General features: G+C 38.0%; 2 protein-coding genes across 4 annotated transcripts in view; one reads left to right on the plus strand and one right to left on the minus strand.

Annotated features, from left to right (window-relative positions):
* Positions 1-19,297, minus strand: part of LOC136268818 (uncharacterized) — a 178,383-nt gene that overhangs the window by 61,408 nt on the left and 97,678 nt on the right. The gene's annotated exons all lie outside the window — the stretch shown is intronic.
* Positions 471-18,613, plus strand: LOC136267912 (uncharacterized). Of its 3 annotated transcripts, none has more exons than XM_066063095.1 (16): positions 471-576; positions 660-768; positions 825-901; positions 1,800-1,884; positions 2,712-2,753; positions 3,175-3,231; positions 3,773-3,844; positions 3,904-3,946; positions 4,822-4,931; positions 8,287-8,332; positions 10,019-10,140; positions 12,048-12,164; positions 15,281-15,337; positions 15,392-15,454; positions 17,415-17,544; positions 18,483-18,613. In XM_066063095.1, exons 2-16 carry the CDS (start codon positions 670-672, stop codon positions 18,530-18,532), a joined length of 1,170 nt encoding a protein of 389 aa, XP_065919167.1. In that variant the 5' UTR covers positions 471-576; positions 660-669; the 3' UTR covers positions 18,533-18,613. The 3 variants fall into 3 exon arrangements, 2 of the variants coding, with proteins under 2 accessions (XP_065919167.1, XP_065919168.1); XM_066063096.1 differs by having other exon boundaries at positions 482-576; positions 665-768; XR_010706819.1 differs by lacking the exon at positions 18,483-18,613 and having other exon boundaries at positions 15,392-15,636; positions 17,415-17,536.

Here is a 19,297-nt window from a genome sequence, read left to right on the forward strand (position 1 = left end):
ATATACCGATTGTCTTTGGTTTCCTCTACTCTCTTTGAATTGGAGGTTCTTGAGTTCTGGTCAATCCTTTAAGGGACATGTTCCAGCTTCAGCTTTCTTTTATATAAATTTCATTTTATATAGCTATAGACCATAACAGGTGTAGTTATTGATGTGACTGAACCGAGCTATATATCTGCACAAGTAGCACAACCAGTTCAGGTATAGCACTATATATGTGTAGTATTATTTAGCATGTAGTTACTGTGTTCCAGTGCATCATGCCGGCCACTAGTGCATACATAATACATGTGCATCTTTCTGTTGCTTAACTCCCTCCTTCTATTTTTCCTGACCGAAAGTGTTTGAAGCTGGCTCCACAAATTAGAAAGCAAGGGCACTGGTTTACAAAGGCGTGGCTGCAAAATCAATGCACGTGTCACGGCGTGTGTGACCGCGAAAATATGAACCAATTAACTTAAACAATACATCTCATGCATCTAGTCTATATACACGTGGCTTAAAGACTTGCCACTGTTACCAGGTCTAATAAAAGTACTTTATATGAACGGCAGTATTATCAATCTTCTCTAAAGGGTGAGTAATGATTAATGATGAACATGTATATCCTGCCTAGCTTGGTTGTATATACCTTCATTCATCCGTGATGACCACCGTATTATAGCATTAATGAAGCTACCGGACTTGTGCGTAGAGCGAGTACGTGCGTGTTGGGCCAATCCAATACCACCAACGTGGACGGTGATCTTAGCGCTTATCGCTGTGCAGGTTAGCCACTTCATGTAAATTGTTTACTGTAGCTACACGTGGTCATAAATCCACAGACAGGGTTTGGCCTATATCCAGTATTAGTGAAGAAGTTCAATGCTTCATCAAACCCTCTGATATTTAGTTTGTATAGGTGAGTTGAGTATGATGTGTGTAGTAGTCTCGCGTGGCCAGACCCACTCTTCGGGCGGCACTTATCGATTGATAATTATAAGCGCGTAGCTGCGAGAGGGTATGGTATAGTTCGAATAGTAAAGTGTTCTGACACCCTGAGCTTTTTCAGGGTGATAATGAAACACCTGGTTAACTTTCATCATGCCATGTCATATTGTGGACTGGTGGCTGCTGTCAACAGAGAAAGGAATTTGCTAACAACCAGCAATATGACATGGTGTTATTGTTATTGTTATTATCTACTTTGCCAGTTAGGCACTGGAGGGTGTACACGGAAGGCAGAGCCTGTTCGAGGTGTTTACCCATAGCCTAGGAGTGTGATGAAAGTTAACCAGGTGTTTCATTATCACCCTGAAAAAGCTCAGGGTGTCAGAACAACTTTACTATTCAAACTATACCAGACCCTCTTGCAGCTAGGCACTTATAATTATCAATCGATAAGCACTGTGCAAAGAGTGGGTCTGGCCACACGAGACCAGATGTGTAGTATGTGTGTCAGTGTTCTCGGCTGTGAGACATGCCAGGCCAGCAAAATCTACTTTTGATATTACCTAAAGAATTTCAATTGCTAGCTGATGGTGTATATGTGTGTAGGACTTGTTAATTATCATCCACTCCTATAGATCAATAAGCACTCTTTGTTATCTTTACTTCCTTTGATCAAAACCCTTGAGAAAAGTTATGCGTAAATCAGTCTGTCTATGTGAGGACCTTATTTTTCCGATATCACTTGTAGCTGTAAGTTGCAAATCTATGGCTAAAAGATAACATTTTCTGTTCTCAGTGTGGTTTTACATATTTCTTGACTTGTACACATTGTGGGCCTGACATTACCCCCCACCCCCTACCCCACATAGGGACACACTAGCAGTTCCTGTGTTGCTGGTATGTGCTATCGTTGCTGAGAGACAAGTGAAAATACCGAAGCTAAAGGAATTACCAGTAAGTGTGTGTGTGTGTTTGTAGTGTAGTGTGCAGTGTGTGTGTGTAGTAGTGTAGTGTGTGTTTGTAGTGTAGTGTGCAGTGTGTATGTAGTAGTGTGTGTGTGTAGTGTGTGTTTGTAGTGTAGTGTGCAGTGTGTGTATATGCGTGTGTGTTGTGTTGTGTGTGCGTGTGTGTAGTATGTGTACATGCGTGTGTGTGTGTGTAATGTGTGTGCATGTGCATGCGTGTAGTGTGTGTGTGCGCGCGCGCTTGCGTCCGTGTGTGTGTGTGTTACTGGCTGAGCAAAATCCTACACATTTAGAATTTCAGTTTATTTCTTCTCTATTATTTAGAGCAATAAAGGAGGAAACTGCTAAAGTTTCAGCCAATTATGTTGAATAGTTTTTGGTGTTATAGTATTAGATGTTTGAAACAGCAAGAAATACTTTGTACAGTAACTATATAATAAATAAAAAATTACAGGCATTTAATTAATCTATCACAACATACAACTATGAAGGCCTGGTCTCATATTGGACCACATAAAGTTTACCTGCCAAATGTTTAGTACAATTGGTGGTTGAATATAATAACTTTTAAGTTGGTAACTACATAAAGCAGACTACGAGCTGCATTATGACTTATATGAGCTTGTGTTGTTGTTTTTTTTGTTTGTTTTTTTTGATAAAAATAAAAAAGATTCCACCTGACTATGTATTGTTATGTGAGTGAGTACTGGTGGTTGAGAAATTAAGTTTTTGTGGCCTAGTTTATGGTGATTACTACTGCTTGTACTTTACTTGTCTTATCTTAATCTCATGTGATGCTAATCTGTTACACTGTAGGTGTTTGTGGTGCTTGGAATAGTGGGAGTGTTTGGTAGTCAGGTGAGTTGTATCACTGAGTATTAGGGGTCACAAGAGTACTTGTCAAATGAGACCACATGTACACTTCCTTTACTACTTGATGATATGGTCTTCCAGTACTGCTTAACAAGGTCACTGTGTAATAAGATCACCTGACTCTACGCCAGTCAAACTGATATCCCCAAATTTGTTACTTGTGTACAAGTGACCTGCCTTATGTAGCCACCTGCTACATAAGGCAGGTCACTGAGTAAAAGTCACTGAGTTTCATTGTACAATGTTTTATTGATATCCTTTATTCCCAAGATATCTAGTGGTGTATTCATTCCATACATGTATGGGAGGTGGTCATGCATCATCAAACATCTCACGTGATCTCAAAGAAATGTTCAACTCATATCTAATACGCAGTAGATGTATATTGTTATATATTATATTATAGTTGTTATACATCCTGGCAGTCTACCATGTTGGTCCTAACATTTCCTCGGTGTTTCAGGTGAGTGGAGACCAGCCACACTACTAAAATTCATGAGAGCCGATAAGTATTGAAAAATGGCTATGTAATATGTAAGATTGCTAAGTGGTGGTAGTAGAGTATTCAAAAAGACTCTTAAAATACAGTTGGGGATTTACTGTAATTTTTAATCATGTGGGATGTGGCTACTGTCTGAGGGTGGCTACCAAAGCCTTGTGACGTTTCTTAGGATCTTGAGTAATGCTGCACACTCTGACATGCTGTGTAATTCATAATGGGATACTTGATTGGTATGTTATGCTACCTTTCACCCAACAACTCATACTGGTAGGCACTGATTGTTTCTATGTGTTCCCCATCACCACATAACAATGACACACAGGGCATTAGTTCTTCATTACTATGCCTTAGCAACTCACACCAATGTGGGCTACTCACTGTAAAGGTCTTTTCTTCCATTGCATAATGTGTTCCCCTTCACCATAGCAACTCTTACTACTGTTATTGTTCTGTTATTGAACCATTAACTCCCTAGTTATTTGGTGGTATTACTCTCACACAGCAACTCATACCAATATGGGGTACCATACTTGCTGTATTAACTTGTACTGAGAAAATCCCTCCAGTGAATAAGGTGATGTCATGTTACCATGGTGATGTTACCAATATTACTGTTGTGATTACTCCTTCCAGTTATTCACATGGTGCAAGTTATTAGGAATATTAGCAGCAGCTGGTGAGTATAGTATATATGTGTAAGGTTGTGTGTGTGTGTGTGTGTGTGTGTGTGTGTGTGTGTGTGTGTGTGTGTGTGTGTGTGTGTGTGTGTGTGTGTGTGTGTGTGTGTGTGTGTGTGTGTGTGTGTGTGTGTGTGTGTGTGTGTGTGTGTGTGTGTGTGTGTGTGTGTGTGTGTGTGTGTGTGTGTGTGTGTGTGTGTGTGTGTGTGTGTCAACATTGAAACCGGGTCACTACTGCTGACCCGGATGACCCACTGACCCGGATTAATTAAAGCCGAGACGTGTTTCGGCTAGTCTCGAGCGAGCGAACGAGTCTACATTTTGAACGTTCGATTCGTGTTGAGTAAATATTGCAACTTCAGCCTAGCTGTAGGTTGAAGACCAAAAAAAAAAAAAAAAAGGTCTTCACCTACTGACAATAGCTACCCCTCACCATAGATACCCTCAATTTCATGCTACATACTACACTTACTAACAAATGAGTGTGGCTGAGCGTATGTTGGTATTGCGATAAGTGGGCGTGGCTCACGAAAGAGCTACGCAATAGCGTTTATAAGTTTCCACGTCGTCAAACGAACAATTTCGTTTCTCACGTGATCCAATCCGGGTCAGACCCGGATAAATTGTAAACCGGGTCAGACCCGGATGACCCGGAGAAAATGTGACCCGGATGACCCGACCCGGTTTCAATGCTGGTGTGTGTGTGTGTGTGTGTGTGTGTGTGTGTGTGTGTGTGTGTGTGTGTGTGTGTGTGTGTGTGTGTGTGTGTGTGTGTGTGTGTGTGTGTGTGTGTGTGTGTGTGTGTGGTGTGTGCACGTGTGTGCAAGCAAGCAATTCGATGTGAATGGAGTGATTCACTGTCAAATTGTTATAGGAGGGGCAGCAGAGATGATATTAACTGGAGGAATTGTTACTAAACATGGTCATTCTTCATGGTACACACTCACTGGCTACTTGTTCCTGTTCTGTAACTCCTTCTTTACGGTAAGAGTTTACTGGGATCATGTGACCTGCTATGGGTCATGCCCAGATCCTACCAGTAAAAGATGTATGAAGGTGGTTCCTAGGATACTGTACTAGCCCTGAACAGCTCAATAATATAATACTGACTGTCCAATTAGAGTACGTATTTTGGTGTACATTAAGTGTGTGTGTTCTAATAGAGGTACAATTGTTTAGGCATAACCAAACCCAAATGTGCCTCAGAGCCATCCCAAAAATTTCTAATAAGTTTCTATGGAATTCTAAAAAAAAGTTTAGTTAACTGAATTTTCTTCTGACTAACTAACTGACTGACTGACTGACTGACTGACTGACTGACTGACTGACTGACTGACTGACTGACTGACTGACTGACTGACTGACTGACTGACTGACTGACTGACTGACTGACTGACTGACTGACTGACTGACTGACTGACTGACTGACTGACTGACTGACTGACTGACTGACTGACTGACTGACTGACTGACTGACTGACTGACTGACTGACTGACTGACTGACTGACTGACTGACTGACTGACTGACTGACTGACTGACTGACTGACTGACTGACTGACTGACTGACTGACTGACTTCAGAGCATAACTTGACCATGGCTACAGGTTGCATTTCTTCACTGTTTGACACCACATAGACCAGAGACGTGCCTTTTTACTACCACTGGATGCATCATGGAATTACCTTTGTCCTTTGTGTCCCATTTCTCTACTACCCATGTAGGTGTTGATTCACAGATATCATATAATGGTTTCATAAACATATCATCACGTAATTTCCAAGCAACTAGATTGATTGCAAAGGCACTTCTTCATTTGTAGCACTGTGTGGTGGGCGGAATGTACAGTAACTGGAAACAAAGTGGAATGGTTACTTTGTTAACTGATTACTGGGGTACACCTTCAGATGCAACATTAATATCTGGTACCATTCTATCCTTTGATGTGATATACAATTGTGCCATTAAAAAGTAAATAAACAAGTACACGGAACTCGAGTAGGATCATCGAAATATAAGCAATGAAACGAGGAAGGTCACCTACAGCTATACTACCCCTACTTCAGTCATGGTTGTACTAATGACAGGATGTATATGTGACTGGATCTGTGAAAACCTGACACAATCGTGTATTTTTCAAATTCCTGTTTGTTAAATATTTATAATCTACTTAGCCAAGTGTACCACTGGCAAAGTTTCAGCTTCATTTGCCAATAGCTTTGGGAGTTACAGCCCTGCAAAGTAGTAACAACAGAGAGATCGATTTGTACAGCAAGTATAGGGAAAATAAATTACAGGTGCTTACTAAAATTGTAACTTGCGAACAGAATGACGTACAAAGTTGAAATTTGCACCATTGTGTTTGTCATGAATAGGGGAATTGATTACTGGGTAGGTTTGTCCTTCTATCACTTTTCTTCACTGCATACAAAGGTGAAATTTGTGAAGAAAGATTGATTGTGTATGATCACTTCAATGTGATATAAACAAACTCCCATAACTTGCGTGTCCTTGGGTCTACTGCAATGAAACGAAGATTTTCAAACTCTTGAGTAGGGAAATAAGATGATATCCAGGTAGTCCCTTCCCTCACTAATAAAATTAATAGACGTTCAAAAAATTTATGGATTTTTTCCAATATTATGCAACTATTTCATCCATTGAATTCAATATGCTTTATAGCGGAAATTTAGGCTTGCATGATTGTGTCGGGTTTTCACAAACCCGGTCACTAATAACTGAAGTATGTACTAATATAGCACAGGTGTAGGCAGCCTACCTTGTTTCATTACTTTCCAGACTTAAGCTGTCATGAAGGAGAAGTGAGGCTGGTTTTGGGTGACATTTTTTTAGCAGGAAAGCCCACACCTCTGTTATCCCTACTGTACAGTAGTGTGGTGTGGTCATAGTAACTTAGCACTTCTGATTGGAGTTATTTTTGGCATAACATTTGAAACAAGTTGATGTGCTACTTCTAAAAACCAGATGCTAGTTGTTTAGCTGGAAATATATTTTAACTAAGGCTTCTGTTTTGAAATAATGCAATTATACATAGTTATTGTAATTTCTGATTTCATAATTGGTGAATTATTTTGTAATTCTCTAATTACGTTGCTATGCATTGCTAAGGAAGCGCATTTCAAACAAACTACTTTCAACACCTTATTTCCCACAGAAGTATCTTCTTAACTATTTTATAGTCAGATTTGGGAGTAACAAGTTACATTTGTAATGCGTTACATAATACTATTACTTATGTTGTAACGAAGTAATATAATGCATTACATTAAAAGTAACGAGTAATATATAGTGGATATTACATCCAGAGATTGTAATGCGTTACTTCTTTTTAATGCGCATTGTATCCAGCATGTGATTGACTGCATTTTTGGGTCCTGACAGCACTGAACACAGCTGTACAGGCAAGAACAAAGAGTGATAGTGTATGGGGAATGCTCTTGAGACCAAGATACTACGTTGAACTACACCAGAGAAACTCATGTCACTTGTAGTTGTAGGCTGGGAGCATGTATTTAGAATAGAAGGTTGGGCTTAATTTATAGTTTGTAACGAACAAATGTAATATGTAATAATATTACTAGTTACAGCCCTTGAAGTAAAGTGTAATATGTAACTCGTTACTATTTTCTGAGAGTAATAAAGTAACTATAATATGTAACAAGTTACATTTTTAGAGTAGCAACCCCAACTCTGTTTATAGTCTAAAGTGTTTTTTCCTGCAAATGCTCTAATGCTTTCTACAAAACCTCTAGGCTACCATTCATTTTCATTCGTGTACATAGGGACATGCCCCTTTTCAAGTCGAAGAGATATATACGCATTTCCTAGTAGCCTAAGAGGCCTGCTACATTGTTTTTCAGTAGTTAAATACATGAAGAACCCAATGGGAAGATAGTTCATGAAGTTTATTGAGAGTCTCTTCACCCATATTTCAAACCAGCAAAAAGAAACCACCTCAGTGCAAACTTTGCCTATGCTCAAGTGTAATACAGGCTTCATTTAGGTTGAATGCTTTTTACCACGAAAAGGATTTGCTCACGTGGGTGTGTATGGACAAACATAGATAGCTAGATAAATAGGTAAATAGATAGGTACACGCACACACGTTTTTACGAAAACAATTTGAGTAAACCAGACGGATGCCCATTCAGCCGGCTATGGGCACACAACTGGTTTAAAAATGCATTGTGTGGGGTCTGGGCACTGGATCATGTGTGATCAACATGTGGATCATGTGTGATCAACATGTGGATCATGTGTGATCAACATGTGGATCATGTGTGATCAACATGTGGATCATGTTATGTTTTTTTAACAGGCAGTGTATGTTTTGGTACAGAAGAAATTCATTTTCTTGAAGGAATGTAAGTGGAAGGTAGTTGAGTATAGTAAGCATTATGTACTATGTATTGTATGTTGTATATAGTAGTAGAAATGTTTGTATCGTATTAGCAGCTATAAGGGACAGTACATCTTTTCAGCACAATTAATTAATTAATGTTGGAAGTGTGAGCAACCATGCAAGCAACAATCAATATGCACATAAAAATCTGTGTATATGCTAGATAAATAGGTAATATCAATATTTAGTTATTATCTAATTTATCCAAATTGGAAGGGGTGGCACCAAAAGGCTAGGCCTGCAGGAGGGTGCATACAGTACAATAGTACTGTATAGTAGGGACAACGAAAGTATGGGTATAATATCACCCAAAAACTGCCTCGACTTCCCTTCATGATGACAATACAGTATTGGTTGGGTAAAATCTAGCCCAAAAGTGCCTTCAGGTTGACTCAAAACGTTTTCGTCAAACTATCATGAATTGACGAAAAAGTTCATGAACAAGTATAAATAGCACAGTAGGGATATTCACATCTATAGTATCTGGACATTACGTACCACTCTGATCCAGCTTGTTTCAGTACTTTTTATTGCAGTGGTGCTACATTGTCCCTACTCTAGTTTAAAATTCCAACTTTATTCTTGTACTTGTAGTTTTATGTGCACAACAGATAAGACTTATAGTTTTAGTGTTTATATTGCTGACCTGCCTCTGCCTTGAAAAATACTCGTCCCTTAAATACAAAAATTTCCTGGAGCAGCAAGTTGTTCTCAGGTACATGAGAATGCCCCAGAAGCGATCTAAGATTGGAAAGACCCTAAGTAATAGTTCATTTAAAACTTTTTGTATTTTTTTTTTTTTTTTTTTCCAAACACATGGTTGTACAAGCTAGACTGATTTTTGCTGAGGCAGTCACATTATACTAATGAACAAAATATTTGTGCCATGTGAAAACCAAAATATCCAATAGATTGCAAACTGAAATACCGTGTAATGGGTAAGAGAACAATGAACATATAGGATTAAACTTTTACATTATTTTTAGACAGCAAACTGAAGAATATGCAAGCTTTCACTAAGCTGTTACATATCAAGAGACACAGTGGTGTGTCATGTCGCCCAAGAAACTGTGTTATTAACAGTAAAAATGAAACACGATTTTCATGCATTTGTAACTCCATTATCCCTTATCTAAATAGAGCATTTTTACGGTGGAGTCCACATACCTAATTTTGCCTCAACCATTCCTAAGATATTATGTAGATAGATTAGTAATAATAAAACCAGTGAGTTACAATGTGTGATAACTGACTACATGTAGCAAGTGTACAGTCAAGATACTCTAATAGTGTAGTCTCACCCTAATGGAGTGGTTATATTATATAATCTATGCCAAAAAGCCAAGCTGTGGAAAAGGGTGCTCTAAAAAGTAAGGGTGAAAGAAATTGTAGGTAGGCAGCCAAACAATTTTAATAATGACAGCAAATTGACAACATTGCAGTTATTTCTTGGCTGCCACCTTTGATTTCACAACTTTTTCACTCTAGCTTTTTAGAGGGATCATACCCTTTTTCACAAGATAACACTTATTCAAGCCCCAAAGCCAGCCATTAAGGCTTGCCTTTTGAAATACTGAAGATAGGTTATTGTTTATAACTGAACTCCACAGGGTGACTTATTACTTGTACTCTAATATTTTTACTATAGCTCCCTGGGCCAGGCTACCAGTATCAGTGACATTATGGTGTTACATGTTTGGTAGTATCTCAATGGGACTAGCATCCATTTACTACTGCACCAACACTGAAGTGTTTGCTCTTCCAATAGAGGTGTGTGTGTGTGTGTTGTTTGCCAGTTGCTATGTAGTGCTGCTATATAGTCACTTACCATACAGCATATAAGAAAATGTGACATTTGGATGAATTAGCTGTAATTTTACCCAAAACAGATTTGTCACAGATTTGTATTGGATTTTTAACCCTTAAACGCGCACGCAGGTTTTGAGAAATGCGTGTTTACCAAAATTGGTTTTATATTGAAAGTGGTGAGAGTTTGCTAAACTGAATTAGCCTAACACCTTATATAAACAGAAAGTTTATTCAATAGGCTATCAGGGGAAGTTTAAATAACCACTGTAACAACAGGCGCTCACTTGTTATGAAGCGATGAAGAACAGCGTCTTGACTTTTCGCAATTTCGTATTCCTTCCGGTGGCAGCCATATTTGTAATTGGCTGAGTCACGTGACCCATATATGGCCTGAGGCATAATTGAATGGCGAATCGATCGGCGTTTATTGCAGAACAATAGAATGAACTGGGAAGGAGATACGAGTCTTTTTCCAAAGGTATGTAAACAGTTTTACGTGTTCATTTCGTAAAAAGTTAGTTTCATGGCGAGTTTTGGCCCTGTGTTTCAGTGTAGGGTAAAACCCTACATATCATTTCATTCGCTATTACATCACGAATTAAATGATGGCAGTTGCGTAGCCATAGGGACAATGGTTCGGACGTTACAGCGCTTTGTTTACTACCATGCGTGAGGGCCACTATAATGGCCTTTGCGCGTTTAAGGGTTAAAGGGTTCAATTTGGCAAAACACTGTTGATTTATTAAACCTGGAGCTTATAAGCGCTGAAGGTGCACTCTTGATTAAACTTACCTTTTATTTCTTGCTATTGAGTATATCCATACCAAAACTTGCTATTAAGAATTGTAAACTGAAGTGTTGTACAATAAAACATATAGTTTTACTATTAGATCTTATGAATTAAGTAATATAACAGCTTAAAATCAGTTCCATGCCATTTTGGTATTCATAGCTTAGTCAAACCGGTTGGTTGAAAAACCTTGTTGTCATTTCTTGCCCTGTGTAAAATGCATCTATTGTATACTAACTACAAAAAAAAAACACAAAAAATGCAGCCATTAGTACCCATAATGTCTACTACACATTGTACAAAAAGTTAGGCCCTTGAATTGCTCTATGCAGTTCCACCTGAAGTAATGCTCTAACATCACCATAGTGATACTTATTTACTGTTGATTACAACATAATATGCACCCCCATGCAATTGCCTATTAGAGAATGTAATTACTCGGGTGGGAAAACCCCAAAAAGCAGCGTGTTACCCTCAACCGAATTCGTTAAACTTGGTATCATTCTACATGGAAACACTTGCTGATTAAGAAGTAAATGCTTAACTGATTATTATACAGAATTACTTTGCAGAACACACGAAAAAACAGGTTTTTCCACTGTATTATTATGTACGTGAACACGTAATCTGGCACTACAATGCTTTATCCTGCCTTTTCTCTTGATCACTTCACAAACTCCTATGCATCACTCAAATCGCCTTTCATCAAGGATTCTGATGAGCCATAAGAGATCTCCGTAAATCTAAAGTATGTGGAAGGTTATGGTGCCATGTTTTATAGATGGTGTTATTTTCACATATTTTTTGTTACGGATTTTTTATTATGTACGGTAAGTTAATAAATGTTTTGATATGCTATGACTTTACTGTTTGTCCCTGCAAAACCCACCTATACAAGTGATTATTTGTTTGAGTAAGTTTTCAAGTGCTGTACATTATGTTGAAGTAAGTATATAGAATAGTTGAATGTTCAACAAGCTTTCAACTTCACTTATCTGACTACAAGATGTTCCAATAATGTTGGCCCATATTCTTGTCATACCTGTTACCGAAATACATACTGGTTCTACTGCTCTAGGCTGCACACTCACTGGTTTATGCAGTGATAATATCTTCAGCTCTGTGTTATCTGTTGATCACTTGGGCTAACCAACACTTGCCAGCTACCATAGTGACAGCATTCTGGCCATGTCAAGTAAGTGTGTACTGTGTGTGTATGTGTGTTGTGGAGAATATGTGTAGCATCGTGACCTGACCACCCATGATGGAGGAACTGTATTAGGAACTAGTTTATAGTTCTGGTGACTTGTATAAGGTTGACGAACTGGTAAACAGTCCCATGTAAATGGATTGTAAGTGAGCTGGTTTTTATGACAGCAATTGTAATAATGGTTAGTTATGTACTATTAGTAGTAGCAATACAGTAGTAATGATTAGTTATGTACTATTAATAGAAGCAATACAGCAGTAATGGTTAGCTATGTACTATAAATAGTAGCAATGCAGTTCATAAGCTTTTGGTTGTAGTTATAACAATGTACTATCATTTTCAGAGTGGGCAAATCTACTGCAAGGACATGTACAATTTGTATGTTTTGTTTATGACCTCTATCCGAAATGACGTCACGGCATAATATGGCCGCCAATAGTGGGGGGACTTCAATATTTTTGAGTACAGGCGCCTATGGAGAAAAATTTTTGGTCGATCATATTTCTGCCGAGATAGAAGATACGGAGCTCTAACTATCAGGTATGGTTATAAATAAATAATATAAGGATGAACTTACACTATAGTCGAAATCTACGATCAAAAAGCTTCCAAAAGATGCATAAATGATTCATTCTAATGTCTTATAACCATACCTGTTGGCTGTAGCTCCGTATCTCTTTTCTCGGCTGAAATATCACCGATTAAATTTTTTTCTCCATAGGCGTCTGTACTCGAAAATATTAAAGTCCCCCACTATTGGCGGCCATTTTATGTTTGTGACGTCATTGCGGCAATAGTATTATGGTGTGGTTTTACATTTGGTGCCTTGAGCTGTGGCACTTTCCTAATCATTAATGAAACAAGTATGATGATAAAATCTTTATGTTCTATTGAAAAGCTCGTAACATATATCATGAACCACGATAGTGGGTTCATAATAGGGATCGCCCATGGTTTTTGCAAAAATCCTAATAGAACGCACACCTAAAAACCACCTTGAAAAGCATCCTTCAATTCAAAACAACCCTCTGGTGGTTCTTCGCAATGAGTATAGGTCCACTAGTAAGTATCAAGTGAAAACGAAACAGTATGTGTATTTCAGACAAAACTGAAATATGCCCGTTTGTTCATATTATATGCCAATCTGGAGCCACCAATGACAACCCAACTGTGCACCAGTTTGTTAAGAACAGTGACACCATCCGTTTGGTTGGGAACATGTGGTTTGAGGATACCCATGGAAACTGCAGAAAAAGTTCCAGTATCAAGCAGTCCATTGAGGATACAAAATGTCTCCCTTTGAGAAAACGTAAAAGAAATCGAAGAGCTTCTTTGTAAAACAATGTTACATAGCACATAATAACTTATTGTACAATAATAATTATTCTATTGTTTTACGTAGTGCTTTTGCTTTTGTGCCCTTTTTAGTTTGCTGTTTGTAAAACTCAAATATTGAATTAGCAAAAGCTTTTTCTCGGACTGTGATCCACTGATCTATGCAGAGTTCTAACAATTCTTCTGCCTTTTCTTCGTCAACTTTTAGCGTGATGCCTGTCAAGCACCAATGAAATTGCACATCACCATCTGCAAATATATCGTTCTTTAACCAGTGTCTGGTATTATCATCCAGTTTGCATGCAACGTTAAATGTGAAATTGGCCTTAGTACAAGCTTCAATCGACAGAAAAACTTCTTGTGCTTCTTCAGAAATGTATGTAAGCCCACCTCTGTCAATGGCTTTCACCCATACAGCAGACTCAGAACTTCTTATTTTTTCCTGATCCTTTTCTATGAGGTGATCCAAGCCTGCTAATAGTTCCATGTCAGTTGACCTTTTCTTCAAAGCAGCAACAACATAGCCTCCCACATAGCGTATGGCATTCTCTTCCTCATAAGAAGAGGGCTGAGCTCTTGCTTCAGATGCTTTATCAACAGGGAATTTCATCTTTATGATGTTATCAAAAAGTATGCTGGTATAGCTTTGAAAAAAGATGACTTTTTGTGGTAACTTTAGCAAGCACAAATATGATTTCCATTTTTCTCGGAAAAGCACTGAGGTTTGCAATTGGTAAAATTCTGTCCACAGCTTCTCCTTATTCACTGATGATGTAGCTTGTGTGAATGATTTGTCCACAATACTCTCAAGTTTCTCTATCAACCAACCTGCAAAAACACGGGTGTCGCCCAGTGATGGCGATTTCAGTTCTGTGAGCATTGCTCTGGCTGTCTTCAAGCAGGCATCATTAGCTTCAGATGGTACCTGATAACTTTCATCAGCAACCATGTCCAAGAGAGCATCATAAACATGTGCTACACAATCTAAACGAGAAAACAAGGCCGTATTAACATATTTGAGAGCCTCATGTGATACACATCACACAATAAAATCACTTAGAGATACTTTAACAATAAAAATTATGTGTGGGGTACATAATAGTGTATATTCAACACGGAGAAGCCTAGATTTAGCCTAAAAAGTTAAACAGACGAAAGAAATCGGTACCACAAACTCGAGAAATTACAATATTGCAATATACGAATTTGCTTTAGACTAACCCTTGATAGAGGACAATCCTTGCGCCATTATTCAACCTCAGTAAAGCGAACTCTTGAAGAAACACAACGAAACCACGCGGTAGGATGATTTTTTAACGAAATACTTTTGATAATGGGTTTTGATTTTGAGCCAATTAAAACATGTTGGTGAGGAGCACGCGCGAAATCAGAGACGCCTACCCCAGGGTGTGTCTATAATCTATGATAATACAGAATAGTTCTATGGAATGTAAGGTTCCTTTGTAGACGGTTAGTTGGGATTCCGTTATTTGTTCAGGCTGGTTTTTACCACAGTTTAGACTTTGCAGAGTAATAACTTCATTACAGTTAGTATTATGTAAACAAAAGCAGCACATTCGAGTTCCTTATTTCATAGCAAGTATTTAGATGTTACTAATGTGTATAGTAAAGGTAATATGATGTAATTCGGCAATTCAGCCAGTAGTCACCAGGAATCAGATGGAAATGGGTTTTAACTAGGACAAACATCTGTCTTACTATTAAATGATGATACACAAGTTACTGATTGTAATAATATTCTACAGGTACCCGTAGCTGTAACATCATCATTCTTCCTCACTGGAGATGAACTAAAGTCATGGGTGAGGTGTGCCTTTTAGTGGTAATGACTTGTATAATGTTTCCCATCACTACAGCAATACATTGGAGCAGTAATGATCATAGTGGGATTGTGTCTGGTAGTGTGGTCTAATCATCAGGTAATGTCTAATGTGTTAATAGTTTGTATTGTTTCTCTTACAGACTGTACCCACAATAGGCCATCATAGCCAGTACACTATCTATTGGAAAAGATTAATAATTGAGTTTGTAGAGACTGTACAGTGAACATCCTCTAATCTGAATGGTCTCATAAAAGTTTTAATATCTGTTGTTCATATCAGTAAGTTTGTTTGGAACACTGAAACAGCAATGATCAATAGAAGATATATTTTTCAGTATTACAAGCAGTACAGAATTGTCTGTAGGCACTTACAATATCGCTTTGCTTTGTGGCTTAAACATTATGTTATAACTACAATATTAAAGCCAGTACTGGAAACTTGAATTAACACATAGCTAACTTTTTAAAGGTTTTATGGCATAAAACACTTTCTTTAAGAATTTCATATACAAAATACATTTTACAATGAAAAAGCTGATTATGGTAGAATGGCAAATAGACATGTAATTACATCACTGTAAAGACCTCGGCAATGAAAGACGACATGCGCAATGAAAGGTGACATGCTGTTGTTTCACAGAGAGTGGATTGGTCAGATTTCCTTCACAATATTTGGATTACTGGGTGTTCACTGGATAGCTATTAGCTACATGTAATCTAATGATGGGGTGTATACGAGAAGAGGTGCATTAGCTCACCACCATTGTAGCTACCTTGAGAACTTATGGACTAGTAACAGCTTAAATAGTTCCACCTGAAATTGCCTTTTCTACTGTAGAGTTGAAATTTTACAATTATGCCAACTATTTTGCTACATGCATTTCACAGATTTAATGTTTAAAATATTGGCAGGGAGTAATTTGTATGCACGTGATATTTGATCACAAGCGATTCTAAGGGGAGGCCACGGCCCCCCTGCTGAAAAATAAGTTTTGGAAAATCTTGGGGAAAAGTTGCGGTATACATTGGCATTGTTGTTTTTAGCATTTTTCATGTTTTAGCATAAATTTTAGGCTGTTTTCAAGCCTTCAAATTGAAAAAATCCTGCAGCTTCTGGGATTACACATCCCCCTCCCTCTTCCTGAAATTTTACTTTATATTACAGCCATATAACAGTAGTTATGCTGTGCACTACTTGGCCCCCCTGTTGGTCAGGTCTAGAATCACCACCATATTTGATGAAATGTATTACTGCATTGTCTTACCTTAGTGCATTAAACCAGAAAGTGATTATTATGTCAGTCTACCCATGGCCTATGCTAGTGGCTTCCTAAATGTAACTGTATCTCTGTAATAGTTAGGAAAGCAACTGGGCTATAGTAAAGGTTTCAGTTTGGCTAGAGGCAATATGCTGTAAGGATAGTGTAATTGTGCTGCACATAAAAATACATTCACATTTTTGCATAAATTGTGATGATTTATGAAGTGTGAAGAGCAGACTTGCATTTCTACTGGTATAAGACACTAGACCCTAAGCTTTTGCTGTCTAGCTAAATTTGTAGCAAGGGACAATTTTTATGCAAGTAAGCAATATTTCCAGCCCTTATGTTGTTCCATTCATCAGCTGTTAGGCCATCATTATTATATTGCTTGTTTCCCATCCAGTGGAACAAAAACTGATGCGGGCGGGAGGTGATTATTGGTTATTAATTATACACTTCACTTCTGTTATTTCAGTCTCTGACTGTTCTATTAGAGTATCTCGATTTTGAAGGCTACCAGGACTGTTCACTGAAACACCATGTTGAACAAGAGTGGAGGGACTTACACCCTTCTGCTATGCTTGCATGCACAGCTAATGCATTTACCTTATAACTTGGTCACTCTGTGCCTCCTTCTATGCATTCACGTGATCTATAATCAAATAATTAAAATTTGGTGCGGCTACCTAAAAAATGATGCGGGCGGTGACGGGAAACAAGGCAATTAATAATGATGGCCTTAATCTGATCTTAAGTTTTCCATGTGACTTGAATTTGTTGTTTTGTTGTGTGTAGGAGGAGAAATTTAGGAGGACTATACCACTTGCTATTAAAGGTTGTCTGATCGGAGTAGATGGTTTGAAAGACTTCAGTAGTAATGAACACATTAACGAGAAGTCACCACTGATGAGTGAACAACTCTCCTGTGAGTTGTATTGTATGGTGGGAAGCTTGGTGTGTTTGTGAACGAGTAATGTTTTTGGTGATCTGACTGTTTAGGGATGTGGTCAGACCAACAATTGTTTAATATCCTACAGTGGCTTAAGCACTTCATGGCATCTATATATGCTCCTCTAAGGGAAGTGTCGATTCAGAAAATTAACATTTTGGTATGGTTTACTTGCATGGAGAAGAAGACGACTTTGTATAATTAAGCGCACAGAAGGCACATACTCATCGGATCCAGAAAAAAGACACATGCCACCATTTAGTTTGTCTGCTTTGTTTGGCCTCTAGTCTTGTGATTGTGAATGGTCTGGCTGGCCGGCAAACCAACCGACCAAAAATTGGGTTTTGGCGATCATTTCAATATTCGGCCATCTGTTAGTACATGTATTCTTATGATTTGTAGTTGAATACATTAATTAAGGCTATTCTGTAACAGTAATTTTTATTGTGTATTTATGATGGTTTTTATGGCAGCATTTGGGCAGTATCCATCACTTTAGGGGAGACTGTACTAAACAATACTGTTTGATTAAAAGTGTGCATGACTATATGGCTTCCACTGTAGTCCATGGATGGCCTGACCACTCAATCGCTGAGCTCCAACCCTTGTCAAATTTTATTTTATCTGTTACACTGATATACCTCTAGTGAATACTTCCTAGTAGTATCACATGTGCTGTCACTAATAGAGAGCCTCCACTGGCCCCAAACTAAACCTGGCATTTTGACTTGGTCATTTTACCTCCTAGCCCACCTACCACCTGTAATATTAATACTGGACTGAAAAGTCTGCCAAGTGTTGGGTAATTTGGGTAGTATAATTACAATACAATATATAGACACATAGATGCTGGTCACAATTACTATAGTTCCGTTATAATATGATGTATTAATAATTTGTTGTATTCACTGCAGGTCATCCAGAATCACCCACTCAGCAAGTAATTCAGTGGACTTATGATTGATTTCTTTTAATTACATCACTTTTTATATTTTCCACATGATTTAAATATATATATAAATCTTGTATTATGATACCAACCACACTGTATAAAAAGGGTGTGGCCTTTGAAAGCCTGGGTGAAAAAAGTTGTGAAATCAAATGTGACAGCCATGAAGTAGCTGCAATTATATCAGTGATGATAAGTATAGAAATTAGTAATAGTTTTGTGTATTTATTATCATTAACATCGTTGCAGCCATTTATTGGCTGCCACCTTTGATTTCACAACTTTTTTCACACCCCAGCTTTTACAAGCTGCATCCTTTTATATAGTTTAGCTGTTTTTCCACAATTTAACCCCCAAAGCCAACCATAAACGGGCTTTGAGGCTTGTTTTTCAGAAATTTCTTAAATTTTCCTCGTATGCTACCCTATCACAGGTGAAGCACACATATTCATCTTTACTATACATTTGTGCACATATATGGCTAGTGAAGTTGCAAACATGCATGTAAGTGCTACTGGAGGAAATGTGTTGAAATACCATTTCCATCATGTGATCATGATATGCATAATTTTATAGTCACAGATTTGACCTATTCTACACATTATGCAAACACATGTTGCAATTTTGACCTATTTTACATGTGTGCTAAATATGCCATTGGGCAGAGTTGGGGGTAACTAGTTACTTTTGTAACTAAGTTACGTAACTGATTACTTTAAAAGTAACTAGTTTCTTGCTTAGTAACTTGTAACTAGGAGTAATTGTCTGAAAAGTAACTAA

The sequence above is a fragment of the Dysidea avara genome, chromosome 10 (assembly GCF_963678975.1).
Source record: "Dysidea avara chromosome 10, odDysAvar1.4, whole genome shotgun sequence".
In the NCBI taxonomy this organism is placed as follows: domain Eukaryota; kingdom Metazoa; phylum Porifera; class Demospongiae; order Dictyoceratida; family Dysideidae; genus Dysidea; species Dysidea avara.